Below are 15,436 nucleotides of genomic sequence, written 5' to 3'. Positions count from 1 at the left end.
GATCTATTTTTGTACTCGTTCCCTCCTCTCTCTCTCTCTTTCTCTCTCTCTCTCTCTCTCTCTCTCTCTCTCTGTCTCTGTCTCTCTCGGGGGGTGATGTCGTCTGGTGTGATGGGCAGTGACTGATGGATCATCAGGATTAATCCCAGACCATAATTACTTCTGTGATTTATTCCTCTGGCTAACTCCCAGATGGTTCCAGACCATCCATGACCATCACCACACACTGTCTCAATATGCAATGACGTATCGTTGTCTTTCATTGAATACTGAGTTGTATGTGCTCACCAGTTGTCGTGTACCCAAACCAGGCCCTCCATGACACAGTAATGTTACTGTATGTAATGTATTGTGTTGAAAATGCCTTGTGATCAAGGGTATCTAGTCCTTCGCAAAGAATCAACTGAATGGTTAACCTCTATGGGACGTTTCCATTGGACGTGGTCTGTGTCTCACACGCAGAGGGGTCAGGCAGCCAACTGACGCTCGCTCTCAAAGGTCAACCTGGTCGTGATCGAGTGTTAGAACCCACAATGATGGGTTCTTTGATCGGCTAGGGAGGAAAACACAACGTCAACCTTTTTGCATCGCTCAATCGATACCAGGTACCAGGCAAATGCCAGTCCGCTAGAACGTACTTATTCGTTCGTTCATTCATTCACCCATTGAAATACGTCACAATGACAGCAAAAATGTCTTTCTTGAAGTATGAGCGTTGTAAGAGCTCAAGAGATTAATAATCTTTGGCCTCACATTTCTCCAATATGTTTTTGAAATCAATCTTCTGATGCATTAATCAGTGCATCAACCCAGCACACTCATGTATTCTTTATTTGTATTTGCATCCATATTTTACAGGGTTATATTATTAGTTTGCTACGTGCATACTTAACCTGTCCCTCTGTGTAGAACGCTTTGGCCCAGCCTCGATGGCTTCTCCCAGCCCCTGAGCTTTGTATTTTTTTAGAGTGAGAAACGAAAAAATCCTGAGCTGCAGCTAGTGTAATTACATTACAGACACCCCCCCCCCCCCCCCCCCCCCCCCCCCCCCCCACACACACACACACACACACACACACACACACACACACACACACACACACACACACGCACACACATACACATTGAGCACAGCACGTCTGCCTTCTGCCACGGGATGTTAGAGGCGTGTTGCTATGGCGACCACAAAGGGGCGGGGGGGGGCACAGAGAGGAGGGGTGAGCTGTTGCGAAGAAAAGCGAAGAGACAGAGTAAAAAAAGGTTGGGGGTAAGTAAAGAGAGAGAGAGAGAGAGAGAGAGAGAGAGAGAGAGAAGGGGGGATTGCAGAGTTGCCGGTGCTTTTGCAGCATCCACCAAACGGGAGCTATACATGCAGATACAGCCAGGAGAGAGAGAGATACTGCAAGCAGATCCATCAAGCTAACATCCACTTGGCCCCTTCTGCCCCCGACCAAGGCGCCGGCGAGGCGTCCGTCCTTCACCTGTCAGGGCGCTGCACCACGGTAAGGTAGGCGATGCTGAAAGAGTATTTATTCCCTTGATGCCATGTGACTGTGGTTTGGCTGAAGAGAGGGAGGATTTAGGAGCGTGGAATATGCGTGGCAGGGCACATAAATATTCACCAGCTCTGGCGTTCTCTCTGAAGGCTGCCGTCGTATCCTCTCACCTCTCTCGGCTTTTGGCTCTATTTTATAGCTTTCACTCTCTCCTCCTCTGTCTCATCGACACACCATCATCTCTCTCTCTCTCTCTCTCTCTCTCCCTTTCTACCTCTCTCTTTCTCACGCACGCTCACATGCTCACACATACACACACGCACACACGGGCAGTTTTAAAGTTCCTTCAACAGTCGTTAAAGAGAGGGCGTTTGAGTCGACCAACTGCGGGGTGTCTTTTGAAACGTCTTGACACATTTCAGTAGTTCAGTTAAACATACATGTATGCTTGCGAGTAAAGAACCAGCCTACACTATTCCCTGGTAGAGTTAACTGCAGAGGGGCATATCAGGTAAGGAGATGTATGTGTGGGAATTTATGTCTTTGTGTGTGTGTGTGTGTGTGTGTGTGTGTGTGTGTGTGTGTGTGTGTGTAGGTTTATGTGTGTGTGTATGTGTGGGTGTGTATAGATTAAGCTAGGAGTTTTGCGGTCTATATTTATATGTCTGCATTTCTCTGTTTCCTGTTAACCTTCCTGTGCCTCTGCCTATGTCTGTGCCTGTGTGTGTGTGTGTGCATTTGTGTGACCATTTGTGTGCATGTGTGCTATTGTGCATGGGCTCTAGGTTAGGGTTTCTCTGTGTCTCTCGTTCCAGCTATATGCAGACAGTAATGATATTTATTGAGTTTTGTTTGCAGCGCAAGAGGAGGAGGGTGTGGCAACATTCAAGCAGTACGTTTGCTTTGTTTCTGTGAGTTTTGTCAATTTGTGTGGGAGAGAGAGTGGGTTTGAGGGGGGGGGGGGGGTTGGGTGGGTTAACAAAGCCTCTACTAACCCTGCCTTGGAGTGCTAACATCAATGGATATCTGCTTCCAAGAGGCTTCTCTTTTTTGTTTCTGTCAAAACATTTAATTAGTCTACTTTGTATTCTCTTTTTTACCCCTACCACCCCCCTCCTTTCTCTCCCCCTCGCCCCCTCTATCTCCCAATGTCTCTCTCTCTCATCCATTCTCTCTCTCACTAACAAGACATCCAGATTCAAAGGGCTGCAAGGGCATGCTGGAAGACATATATTTACATTGCAAAGGCACAAAATGAAAAACGATATAAATGATACATCATACAAATAAAAATAGCAATAGTTATACATTTTGTAAACGTTAACTGTTTGACTAATATATAAAGAGGTAGGAATAGGGGGTAGTTATTATATATAAACTATTTTCTGTAAACTATTTATCTCTCTTTCTCTCCTTGATTCTAAATCGGCGTGAAATTCTAAATCTCTCGGATTCTAAATCTCTCTCTCTCTCTCTCTTACTCTCACTCTCTCACTCAGGTCACATGAGCATCTCATCGTCTGCTGCTCTAGACATGCAGAACCCCGGTCTTGGCCCCCAGTTCACGGTGGGGCCCCCACCCAAGGTGCCTGGCAGGAAGAGAGGCCGACCACCCATCCGTAAGATGGAATTTCAGCACCATTACCCAGAAGTCCTTTCTGCCATGAAAGTGCCTAAGAAGAGAGGAAGGAAGCCTGGTTTCAAGGTATGAAGGCTGTCTGTATGTGAAATAAACATAACTAATGTTTGAGTTGTCTAGTCGTTTTGCTTATTGATTTGGTGTGTGTGTGTGTGTGTGTGTGTGTGTGTGTGTGTGTGTGTGTGTTTGTGTGCGTTGGTGCTGGTGTTGGTGTTGGTGTTCGCGTTTGAGTTTGTGTGTGTGGGGGGGGGGTTGGATGCCTTCATGTGTGTGCGCATGTGTGCATACGTTCTTGTCTGTCTGTGTGTTTGTGTGGGAACATGTGTGTATTTGTGTATATGTTCTTGTGTGTATTTGTGTGTGTATGTGTGCATATTCTTATGCGTGTGTGTGTATGTGTGCATACGTTCTTGTCTGTGTGTGTTTGGGGAAATATGTTCTTGTGTGTGTGTGTGTGTGTCTATTTGTCTGTGTATGTGTGCATACATTATCATGTGTGTGTGTGTATGTGTGTGTTTGTGTGTGTGTGTGTGTGTGTGTGTGTGTGCAGCTGAAGCCCAGGATGCTGATGTCCCCTCTAGCTGACTCCGCCCCCAGCAGTACCCCGGAGCCTGAGCTGAGCTCCCTCCCCCAGGACGCGGCCATCGTCCCCCGGTCGGCCACGCCCCAGGCCCACACAGGTACCCCCCCCCCACACACACACACACACACACACACACACACACACATACAAACACGCATAGACACATACACACAAACACATACACATATGCACACACACATACAAACCGGAATAGACACATACACACACATATACACACACACGCACACGTACACGCACATACACATACACATATGCGCACAGACACACACACGCATATGCACACACATGCATATATACACACACACACAGACACACACACATGCACGCACGCACACACATATACTCACGTACACATACGCACACACACACACACACACACACACACACACATACACATACGCACACAGACACACATACATATACACACATATACACACACACACATAAACACATTGAGCAAAATGCTTAAATGTTACCATTCTTCTTGCCCTCTTTGGAGGAAGAGCCTCTACACACACACACATACACATACACACACACACACACACACACACACACACACACACACACACACACAGAAACAAACATTGAAGCAGTCAGGTATGCAGTTTCATCATACATCATCTGTTCCTGATTTGGGAAATTTCACTCCTGACAGCTGAGCAGAAAAGAGATTTTAACTCTAAACATGAATGCATTGAGTCAGCTTAACAAAGCCTTCTGTTGCATGAAGGTTGCACTTGTGAAACAGCGTGTGTGCGTGTGTGCGTGCGTGTGTGCGTGCGTGCGTGTGTGTGCGTGTGTGTGCGTGTGTGTGTGTGTGTTTGTTTGTGTATGAGAGAGATTGTGTTTTTGTGCTCACATGCTCAATTGAAATTTCAAGTCTCATTATGTTCGTATTCACATGATACATATGTCCTCACATGATTTTCATAAATATTTATTTGTTATCGTCTAATAATCTCGTGCTTTGCTGCAAATCATGAGATAAGAAAACAAAAGTTGTGTGTGATCTTTCATACAAGCAAAGGGAATGTCAAGCCTTCCTTCATCATATATTTATGTTTCCCCACTTCCACCATTTCTAGCTTACTCTATTCCCAAATGCTTCAAAATGGCTTCGCAAATATTTGCATTACAAATAGTAGAATCAAAGACCACACCGATCTGTAAAGCATGGATACGCCTGATGTTAGGCTTTCAAGACACACACACACACACACACACACACACACACACACACACACACACACACACACACACACACACACACACACACACACACACACACACACACACACACACACACACACACACACACACACACACAGACACACACACACACACACACACAAAGGCAGACATGTAAAGCAGCTCTCTGATTAAATACAGGAGGGAAAAAAGAACGACATACATTAAGCGAATCAGATTTAAGATGCTCTCGGAACAGCTTACTGTATATTGTATGCATAATTCATGTGATTCTTGGTACAGAGTATAATTGCAATTTAATTAACTTTCCTTTTAATTAACTTCATTGGATACCAATGCTTTATGTTGATATTCGCAATGTTTTCCTTATAAAACACTAGCATGTTCATGTATTTTTGTGGGAAGATGTTTCAACGCAAGTTATACCTATAGGACCTATTGAGGTTATTGCCTCCTAGAGCAGGGATATCCAGAACAGAATGATAGGTGTGTATTACATTTCACATTAAACACAATGGTCTACCATTGGGAGGAAAACTTAAGCCCTGCAGTTTTATATATATGCATGAATGTGTGCAAGCTTCTGTTGGTATGTGTGTGGTATAGTGCGTCAGATAGGCTCGATGTGTCTATGGAAGGGAACATGGTGATTAATACATTCCAATCCGGTGATATTTTTTTCATAATTTAATTGATTTTACAACATAAACAACCAAACTTTTACCTTTTTGTGTCATTATATTTGTAGACGTATTTACCTTTTCCTGCAACAGTGATAAATGGGACCAGGAAAATCTTCTCGTTCACACCACAATTAGGGGTCATAACAGAGGTTAGACAAAGAACATGGTCCATTAAATCAAGGAAATGGCTTTGTTTAAGCCATTTGGTGGCCCCTCAATTTACAATTTGCATGCTGTTGCTGCTTGAGGCTATTCTATACGCATAGGCAGGTTGCCATTTGTCTTTCTATATTAAAGACAGTGTACAGAATGACACATTTGGGCATTTAATGTCCGACGCAAAGCTGTCGTTAAGTAGCAGGACAGTTTAAAATGAGACCCACTCATTGGATTTTACTCTGCATAGTAACGTCTACTTTAGACTTATGACTAACTAATAGACAGGGAAATAGAGTGTTAACAAAGTGATCATGGATCCTTTATTCATGATTCTCATGAATGGCCAAATACTAATGAAATCACCTGCACATTCTTACTGCACACAGTACGACTGGTTACCGGGATGATTGAAACCCATTACATCCTGCAAGTGTTCACACCGTCCTAAACCACAGCTGTTCTGACATCACTTCCTGCCTCCTGCTACCTCAGCAGAGACCTCGGTGCCAGACGACTTTCTGTGCGACCCGGTGGACTCAAAGCGTTACGCCGTCGACCCCAGCGACTCGGCCTTCGGTGTCATGGCAACGGGGTTCCAACCCAAGCACTCTTACGGTTACCGCGGCAGCAGCGGCTGCTCCAACTCCATGACCATGTGCAGACAAGCATCTAGTCCCAGGAATTTCCAGGACCCCAACAGAAACACAGGTGAGTGTGTTCAAGGGTAGTGTTCCCAGTCCAAGGATTCTGGGTAAGATCCCCAAAGTCTGTGACCTGGCTTAGCTGTAGACATCTTAACGATGTGTGCTCCTTAATGGCTTGCTTGCCAAAGAAAGTCAACGCTTATATCATCAACCACCTTGGAACAAATGCTATCTTTATTCATATCTGAAACTCCTTGATCCGGTGGTATGCTTAAAAGGCTGTGTAACAGATTACTGATTCATCTCTGTCAACCCCGATCATAGTCATAAGTATTTTTGCGCTCTTGTTGTTGAAGCTTATTGAAACTTGGAAACATGATGTCAACACGCCCCACCCCCCCTCCCTTGGTCGTGTACAGCCTACAGCCCCGGTTCTGAGGCTGGGGACTGCAAACGTCCCGCTGGCAGAGACCCGTCCAGCTGGGGGGTGGAGGAGGTGGTCTGGTTCATCAGAGACTCGGACCCTCAGGCCCTTGGGCCGCACGCAGAAGCCTTCAGGAAACACGTGAGTCCAGAGTTATCTCACAACACTACACAGCACTACACAACACTACCGCCGCTAGTACTAGCACTAGGTTCAGAGGAAACCTTGATGAAACCGTGAGTTCAGAGTACCCTCACAACAGTACACAACAGTACACAACACTACCACCACTCGTACTAGTACTAGGTTCAGAGGAAACCTTGATGAAACCGTGAGTTCAGAGTACCCTCACAACAGTACACAGCACTACACAACACTACCGCCACTAGTACTAGCACTAGGTTCAGAGGAAACCTTGATGAAACCGTGAGTTCAGAGTACCCTCACAACAGTACACAACAGTACACAACACTACCACCACTAGTACTAGCACTAGGTTCAGAGGAAACCTTGATGAAACCGTGAGTTCAGAGTACCCTCACAACAGTACACAACAGTACACAACACTACCACCACTAGTACTAGCACTAGGTTCAGAGGAAACCTTGATGAAACCGTGAGTTCAGAGTACCCTCACAACAGTACACAACAGTACACAACACTACCGCCGCTAGTACTAGTACTAGGTTCAGAGGAAACCTTGATGAAACCGTGAGTTCATAGTACTCTCACAATACTACTATCGATAGTACTAGCATTAGGTTCAGGGGTTCCCTTTTGTACAAATTCACCTTACTGCGGCTTTGACTTTTGTTCAGAGTTTCTTTTTTCAGGAATATTTTATTTGTTGGTTCCATTAAGGAGTATAATGTATTGAGCGGACAATAAGAACATTTCTCCAAAAACTCAAAATTCACAACCCACCACATATGGATGGGAGGCAAATATATATTTGTGGGTAAAAGAGTGATAAATCAAAATACGGATTTATTCTCTCACAATCTTTTTGGTCTGTGGAGGGAAAACAAGATGGAAAAAAATCAATTTCTGTTAACAAAAGTGAAAAAAAATCCATAGTGGAGGATTCCCTCAAGGATAATTTCAAGGCTAGTGATTTACAGTATATCCTCCCACATAACTCCTGTGGTGAACTATTGACTTGCGAGAAGATTATAGACATTGGACCATATAGTGAATGATTGCCAGCTGTGTCAATTGCATAACCTTCCGAATCTTTATCTCGGAGGACACTTCTGAATTGCTTGTGAACATGTTCCCCCTGAATTACGCTGAACTTAAAAAAGACGAAGTCTGTTCTCTTCCTTTAAGAATTCCCACAACCAGTCTTTGTAGCGACTTCAAGAGGGATGATCTCTTCCTCTGGTCCGCCTGTGTGTTCCAGGAGATCGATGGAGATGCACTCCTGCTGCTGAAGAGTGAGATGATGATGAAGTACCTAGGACTGAAGCTGGGGCCCGCGCTCAAACTGTGCTACCACATCGACAGGCTCCGACAGAACCGACCGTGATTCACTGAAGACGGGCCAGAAGAGCTTTCTCTCTGGATGGAGTAACCCTATTTAACCGTTTATTCCAGAAGATCTTTTCAAGATTACACCTGTCGGTAGTAGTTCCCGACCAGTGTCGGGTTTGTACGTTTTTCGTACGTTTTTCGTGCGTTTTTCGTACGCTACTGGTTCGTGGTTTGCTTCTCAGACACCTGAAACCATATACATTACTGAGGCACGGTTTGCATCTTTGTTTTGCAGGTTTCCGAATGGATTTTGGTTGAAGGTAGTCCTCCTGGACACATGGCAGCTACGAATATTTGACCTGGAATAGCAAATGTTTTTGTTTTTTTTAACTGTACAGTTATTGTCTCATTTTCTGATACAGCAAAATACTAAATCCAACTGCATTTGTCTGTACCTCACCGCCACATTTGAACTCCTATTCTCTGTAAAGCTGGTCGTTTTACCTGTGGCCTGCTGTACAGTTATTTTTGACTTCTTGGTATTTAAAATAGGACTGAGAGGCTTTTATTTGTGGAATGCAAAGTAAACAAAGATGTGATTGCTTTCCTTTATAAAATAATATCTCTGATATCTCTCCGTAATTTCATGACCAACAAAACCCAACATGGTGTTTGGTTGGCATGACAACGAATTACCTCCATGTTTTCGGTGCACGCTGTTCCCCTCCTCGTCAGCAGGTGCAGCATACACATTTTCACCACCAACAGAGCAGAAAGTAATAGAAACACTCTCAGCCTTTGTGCATTCCAACAGTGCAGTCTTGTAAACCTGTTCACTTTTCCAGTGGAAGCATTCCAATAGGGTTCAATTGAGAGGAATGTGTAGCAGAATCCTGTAACTTGAAGGACCCTTTTCATAGTGTTTACTAGAATAACCTATGCCATTATTTGACATGACTTCAGGTACCCTGCAATCAACAATGTCTCAACTTCTCCGCAACGTTGCTGTTCATGCACGTTTTTATGCTTATGCACACACACACACACACACACACACACACACACACACACACACACACACACACACACACACACACACACACACACACACACACACACACACACACCGTTTGAGGATTAAATTATTGAGGATTTAATTATTGTTCTCAATATGAATGAATGCTCAATCTCATTAACAACCTCTCAAGTGAACACTTTTGTTGTCTTGGGCCAATATATTTATGTGTAACATTATATAATTGTGTTGTCTTTTCATGGATTATGCATTTTCTATACACTCGTATAAAAATGTTATCGTTTAATATTAATCTTGAAGGACTACTTTATTATCATCTTGTGCCTTCGGGGCCAATAGGTGGTGTTCTGTTTTGTTTCTATTTGTAAATGTGTACAAACATTTTATACTATTGAATTATGATTATAAAAGTGAAAATGTTCATTATCTCCTTACTTCATTACGTATTTTTTATTTCAGAGTCTGCACTCAATATGTGTAATGCATCTGAATGGCCTCTTTTGTGTTTCCGCGAGAATACTGCCTATCGCGAGACTAGATACCTCCTACTTCCTGTAACCAAAATTATCCATGCCTTTTGTACGGCTCAACTCATCTGTCAGGCAGAGGTGAATATGGCAGACATATCAGAGAGGACGTTACAAGTTGCCATCGCGATTTCCTTCGCGGTCGGATTCGCATCGGGCTGGCAAGCAAACCGAATGAGACGACAGTTTCTTGATTGGAGAAAGAAGCGTCTACAGGCGAAACTCACAGAAACACAGAAGAAATTGGATCTGGCCTGAATGGTAAGATCACCTTACTTGAATCTTATATAAGAAATGCATATTTAGGTTTATGCTAGGTCACATATATTTTATTATTGTGGTGTTCTACATAGGTAATAACCAAACCGATTATTACTAGCTTGTGATTTTTATTATTTTTATATTATTTAACTGATTATGATAGCATCACGACTTGAAAAACAGGCTCACCCCGTATACATTAGTGTAATATGAAAACAGAATCGTTGCTTAGTTTCTAAATCCATCGTTGACACAAATAATGTAATAACGATGTATTATATATATATATATATATATATATATATATATATATATATATATATATATATATATATTATGTTATATTCACAACGGCGTTAACATAATAGCCTATAATGAATGACAGCTCACCATGAATCATGTTCTCTGCTGTCATTCATTCCTGTGTAGCCTGATCATGTTGTACTAAGTCGTGTTTCTTGTGTTTCAGGTTCGGGGAGCCTGCTGTTATGTATGCTTGTAAACACCGTGAAGATACTTCTCCTAGGAGATGTTCCACCGCTGGCCCTCTGGTTCTTGGGATGAGTCGACTGAAGGACTAACGTGTGGGGAATTGATTTTATCCTTCACTATTCCTGACATCGACTTTTAATATGAATGGACAACCTTTTCTGCCCTCAAGTATCTTGAAGCTGAAGGGATCTTTGTCTGAGCATTATGTGTTCTATCCGAGCCATTGTCTGACATTAGCTTAATAGAATACTGATTTCTGTAACGTAATACACATCATGCAATATGCCAAAAATAAATGCATTTTTACAAAGGTTGCATCTGTATATCTGTATATATATATATGTTTCTTTTCTATAGCTGTAAAACCCTCTGCACCTTTTTTCTCAAATTGCCTGTTTTGACCAAAAACAGGCATAACTTTTCTGAGGTGTAGGATAGTCATTCAGACATAATGAAGCTTCAGGTAGTCGTCCCTCTTTTTGCAATCATATATTTAGGATAGAGGGAATGACTGTCACCTGAAGTGGACCCCAGTGAGCATCAGCTGTGTGTGTGTGTGTGTGTGTGTGTGTGTGTGTGTGTGTGTGTGTGTGTGTGAGTGTGAGTGTGAGTGTAAGTGTGTGTGTGTGAATAGATAGGTATATTGTTCAATCGATTGTGCCTTTGGCAGCACAGGACCTGTTAGCCAAAGGCACTAAGCATTTTCCAGCTGTGCGGAGCCCAACACTGCCTCTTCTGGCCGATCCCAGGAACATTTGGGAAATGCTGTATTAGTGAGCTGAACATCATTAGAGCCAATGTACCCATGCCTCTATTCAACCTGCACCTATGAGCATGTTGCATCTGGCTTCATGGATATGCAATATAACAATTAAAAAGAGAATTCAACAAATAGAATGTAGTTCATACATTTTGAGTGCATGTGTCCTCATTTTACAGATTAAGTATATCGGTTAAAACAATCTAGCTGAACAATCAGAAAACAATTATTAATTATACTACTGTTCTAAAGTCTTCTACTTTATATAGACTTATATTAATATCAAAGTGTTTACATCCATGTATGGTTATTTAACATTTGATAAATTCTTTCCTCTGCATTCTATTCTCACAATAATACAAGCTGATCTGCTCAAATGGCGTTTTAAATGGAGTATGTGTATAGAAATGTCAACATAGTCCATCAGCTACCCCCTGCGGCCAAGCCTAATGAAACGTGTATTTACCGCCACCCAGAGGTCCCATCATTTGCTGAGAAAGAATGAAGGGGCGCACACACAGATATCTTCCTGACCATCCCCTGCGATTCATTTATTCAATTATTGATGAGCAAGAGGATATTAATTAAAAGTAAAGATCAAACAATCGTAAAAATACAACGACTTGAATTAAAGGCAGTCTGGTTCACTCAAGATCATTGAAGGCTATCGGCTTCGGACGCAAACGTCATTTTTTGTTAAACTATATTTCTTCGACGACAGGTGGTGCTATCGCCCTTCGCCCCAGACCTCTGCGTGACAAAAAATAATAGCGTGGTTGAATCCCTTTTATTTACTATACATTTATACATCTTTATAAAGATCGCATAACGTGCCATTGTGCATCAAGTCAACCACATAGTCTACTGCTCCGCAATGGCAGAAGGATAAAAGAGGTTGTTTAAAGTATCGTTTAAATTAAGCTTTACAAAAACAACAGATAACAGCAGGCCCCAGGCCAACTCAAAGGGATTTTGAACAAGGCCTGACATTTCTCAAAGAAGCGCAGCATAATATAGGCGAGACAGAGCAGGTTTAGAAAGGAAACATTTTATTCAGTAACAAGAATGTATATCTATCTATCTGGAATAATTCCCATCAACATCAACAAACGCTGGTGGGCTAGCAGGAAACATATTTTTTTGCAAGCAAGATACAAATTGCCTTGTGTTTCACAAACTTTATTCAATAATTCGCCACACATTGTCTTCAGGGACTAAACAACTAAATCTCACATCCATGTGTGAGGAGGGAGTGACAATAGGCAGGTGTGTTGACCAATTGAAAGCAGTATGGAAGCCAGAGAAGAAGAGACGATAATCCTTAAGAGGTCCTCCTTTAAATGTCTAATGTGGCTAAGTTGTGATGAATAGCTTGCAGGAGCCAGACTTCATATTTATTCAATCTGGTATTGTCGGTGCATGCGCCGTTGTGTTTGTGTGTTTGTGGCTCTCACACATGGCAAGTGTCAGTGTGAAGTTTGTTTGTGCGTGTATGTCGGTGTGTCTCTGTGTTTGTTTGTGTTTTTGTGTGTTTGTGGCTCTCAGACATAGCAAGTGTCAGTGTGTCTCAGTGTATGTGTGTGTGTTTGTGGTTGTGCTTGTCTCTCTAAGAAATAGTAAGAGATCCTGTGTGTGTGTGTGTGTGTGTGTGTGTGTGTGTGCTTTTACAGCTCTCAGAGAAGAGTCAGTGTGTATGTGTGTGTGTGTGTATGTGTGTTTATAGTCACATCAAGACTGTCTAGCAGCACGTAGTGTGAATTTCTAGAAGAGCAGTGCATTCTTTGACACCATAGACGCTTTATAGAAAAGGGATGCGAGAGAGAGAGAGAGAGAGACATGTGTTGCCTGAACGTGTTTGCATTGACAGCTATGATTGATCTGATTGCCTTAATTGGCACGCAGGGCTTGGAGCGTGCGTGCCCTTCGCCTGTATTGAGCGTGCTCAGCGATTGTCATGTATAATGAGCGTCCTGATTGGCTGACTGGTCCTGTGATTGTGCCTTCTGGCTATGTATGATTGTGCCTTCTGGCTTATCATGTTATGAAAGCCATAAAGACAACGAAGATCTGAAGCTAAAAAATAGATGAAAGAACAATGGGTATGTGGAGGGAGAGAAAGAGAGAGGTGAAGTTGTGTTTACAAGGTGAGCTGAGGGAAACATCACCTGTAATAGAAAGCTCTGGTCCACAAACATAAACACCCTCTATATAATAAACACAAAAGTTTGACAGGCGTCAGTGCCTGGCCCTTGGGCCCTCTGTCCAGTGGACAGACGGGGAGTGCTATATGATCTGAATTCCTATTTCTCCTAAACCATACATGTGTCGCCCACTTAATGACACTGTTTCCTTAACTTATTTTTTAAAAGACGCCAATTTTATCGATAAGCTGTTCTCTATGCTATTCGCTTGTATTCAATCCAATAATTGATAGTCTCTTGCACTTGTGGTGTTAGATTGACTTTGTGCTGATTCACCTACCAAACATCGAACAGACATTTCTGTGTCCAATGTTTGTACATTTCACTTTGTTTTTAATTATCTATCTGTTTGTGTTTGAGCAATGTCAAACACATGGCATCTCCCACCCCTGCTTTGTAAGCAGGTTCATCTGTCTTGCAGCTACTGGCTGCAACCCTAAGGGCTGCTGCTTTGTGCCTGAACGGCACAAAGTACCAAAATACTTGTTCAATCGAAAACTCAGCATCTGTGCTTCATGGTAGAGAGCACAAAATAGGTCAGAACTCAAGATGATACGATAAGATGTGTCGATGATGTAATTATGAACATGTATTGCATCTTTCCTTCTCTCTGTCTGTCTCTCTCTCCCTCTCTCTCCCTCTCCCTCTCCCTCTCTCTCCGGTTACACTGAGGTCAGTTGCTGTCCATTTGCACACATTTTGAGCTGTTCTCTGCTTTATACTTAATGTGTTATGCTGTAAAAGCAATATATAAATGCAAAAGCAAGCATAAAAAGTTAACCAATGAATCATAGTTTACCAATGTTTCATTCACCGTGAATGGACCATTCAATCATATATCATCTGAATAAAAACATTCTGATGACTATTCTTTTGATTCGAAGCAATTATGTTAATCATTGCCGTCTCAAAACCAGGAACCAACAGAAACAACATTTCTGTTAATTTACTTCATTAGAATTCAATCTGGCTAGATTACATTTTTATGAAACTTGCGATTCAATAAAACAAAATATGTTATATTTTGAAAATGAAATTATTTCAACAATTACCTTAAGTGGGATATTTAACGCATATATACAACAGTTAAATAGGGTATCTTATTACGGCTCTTGTGTTTCATGAAATTTGCTAACTTTTTAAAGAACATCCAATGCGATCGAAAAATGTATCGTCTTCTTATCTATGAAAATGAACCCCGTAGGAGCCATATACAGTTACCTGAATGTATTCTTGTACACCAATGACCTTGTAGCCAACCAGCTCTATAGCACAGTGTAACACAGTTCCACAGGGTTATGCAGTCCTCTAGCCTCTAGGGGCACAGCAGACTGCCCTGAGAATCACCCACTACAGAATGCTTATTTCACGGGTGATTGAGCTCATATAGACGCAATATAAAATATTCACCGTTTATTCACCTCCCTCATTGCTATTTGCTTTAGATTTGAATAACCACTATGGCTTCACTTGTCCTGCACCTGCAAAACATATCTGTATGCGCGTGTATATCGTCTTCTACATTTTGAGTTTATAACCCTTTATTTTGAAAAACAGTAAACCTTTTTCTTAAGCTGGTAAATCAACTCTTTTAACAAAGTATAAACCTGAAGGAGCCTTGGTTCTTCGATGGTTACTGGATTGCCGGGGCAGCACTAGTCCCTATCTGAAATTAAACACGCATTAAAGAACAGAAACCTGAAAGGGATGTGAGTGGCTCACAATCATGCCGCCTTTACACACCTCCCACCAACCTGCAAGCCTCTATAAAGAAAATGAGTTCCATTGAGAAGTATAGTAACCCCCCCGATCTGACCTGTTAGTC

General features: G+C 42.3%; 2 protein-coding genes across 2 annotated transcripts; both read left to right on the top strand.

The window, feature by feature from the left end:
- Positions 1-1,287: 1,287 nt before the first annotated feature.
- Positions 1,288-9,740, top strand: scml4 (Scm polycomb group protein like 4). The gene is made up of 7 exons (XM_079754158.1): positions 1,288-1,502; positions 2,355-2,388; positions 2,996-3,201; positions 3,686-3,815; positions 6,286-6,501; positions 6,857-7,002; positions 8,264-9,740. The coding sequence occupies exons 3-7, from the start codon at positions 3,001-3,003 to the stop codon at positions 8,387-8,389; spliced, it is 819 nt and encodes a 272-aa protein (XP_079610284.1). The 5' UTR covers positions 1,288-1,502; positions 2,355-2,388; positions 2,996-3,000; the 3' UTR covers positions 8,390-9,740.
- A 221-nt stretch (positions 9,741-9,961) lies between these two features.
- On the top strand, positions 9,962-10,951 carry lnc.lemp (lncRNA encoded micropeptide). The gene is made up of 2 exons (XM_079754225.1): positions 9,962-10,158; positions 10,628-10,951. The coding sequence occupies exon 1, from the start codon at positions 9,985-9,987 to the stop codon at positions 10,153-10,155; it is 171 nt and encodes a 56-aa protein (XP_079610351.1). The 5' UTR covers positions 9,962-9,984; the 3' UTR covers positions 10,156-10,158; positions 10,628-10,951.
- Positions 10,952-15,436: the final 4,485 nt, after the last annotated feature.

This window comes from Pollachius pollachius (genome assembly GCF_949987615.1).
Source record: "Pollachius pollachius genome assembly, chromosome: 16".
NCBI classification, from domain to species: domain Eukaryota; kingdom Metazoa; phylum Chordata; class Actinopteri; order Gadiformes; family Gadidae; genus Pollachius; species Pollachius pollachius.
Note: the sequence above shows the minus strand (reverse complement) of the source record. Positions and strands in the feature narration are given on the sequence as shown.

What these genes read in the sequence shown, in the direction of transcription:
- scml4 (XM_079754158.1), top strand. Translation starts at nt 3,001, where the DNA reads ATGAGCATCTCATCGTCTGCTGCTCTAGACATGCAGAACCCCGGTCTT. An exon ending in CACGCCCCAGGCCCACACAG is followed by an intron (nt 3,816 to 6,285) that starts GTACCCCCCCCC and finishes CTGCTACCTCAG; the next exon opens with CAGAGACCTCGGTGCCAGAC. An exon ending in GGACCCCAACAGAAACACAG is followed by an intron (nt 6,502 to 6,856) that starts GTGAGTGTGTTC and finishes GGTCGTGTACAG; the next exon opens with CCTACAGCCCCGGTTCTGAG.
- lnc.lemp (XM_079754225.1), top strand. Translation starts at nt 9,985, where the DNA reads ATGGCAGACATATCAGAGAGGACGTTACAAGTTGCCATCGCGATTTCC.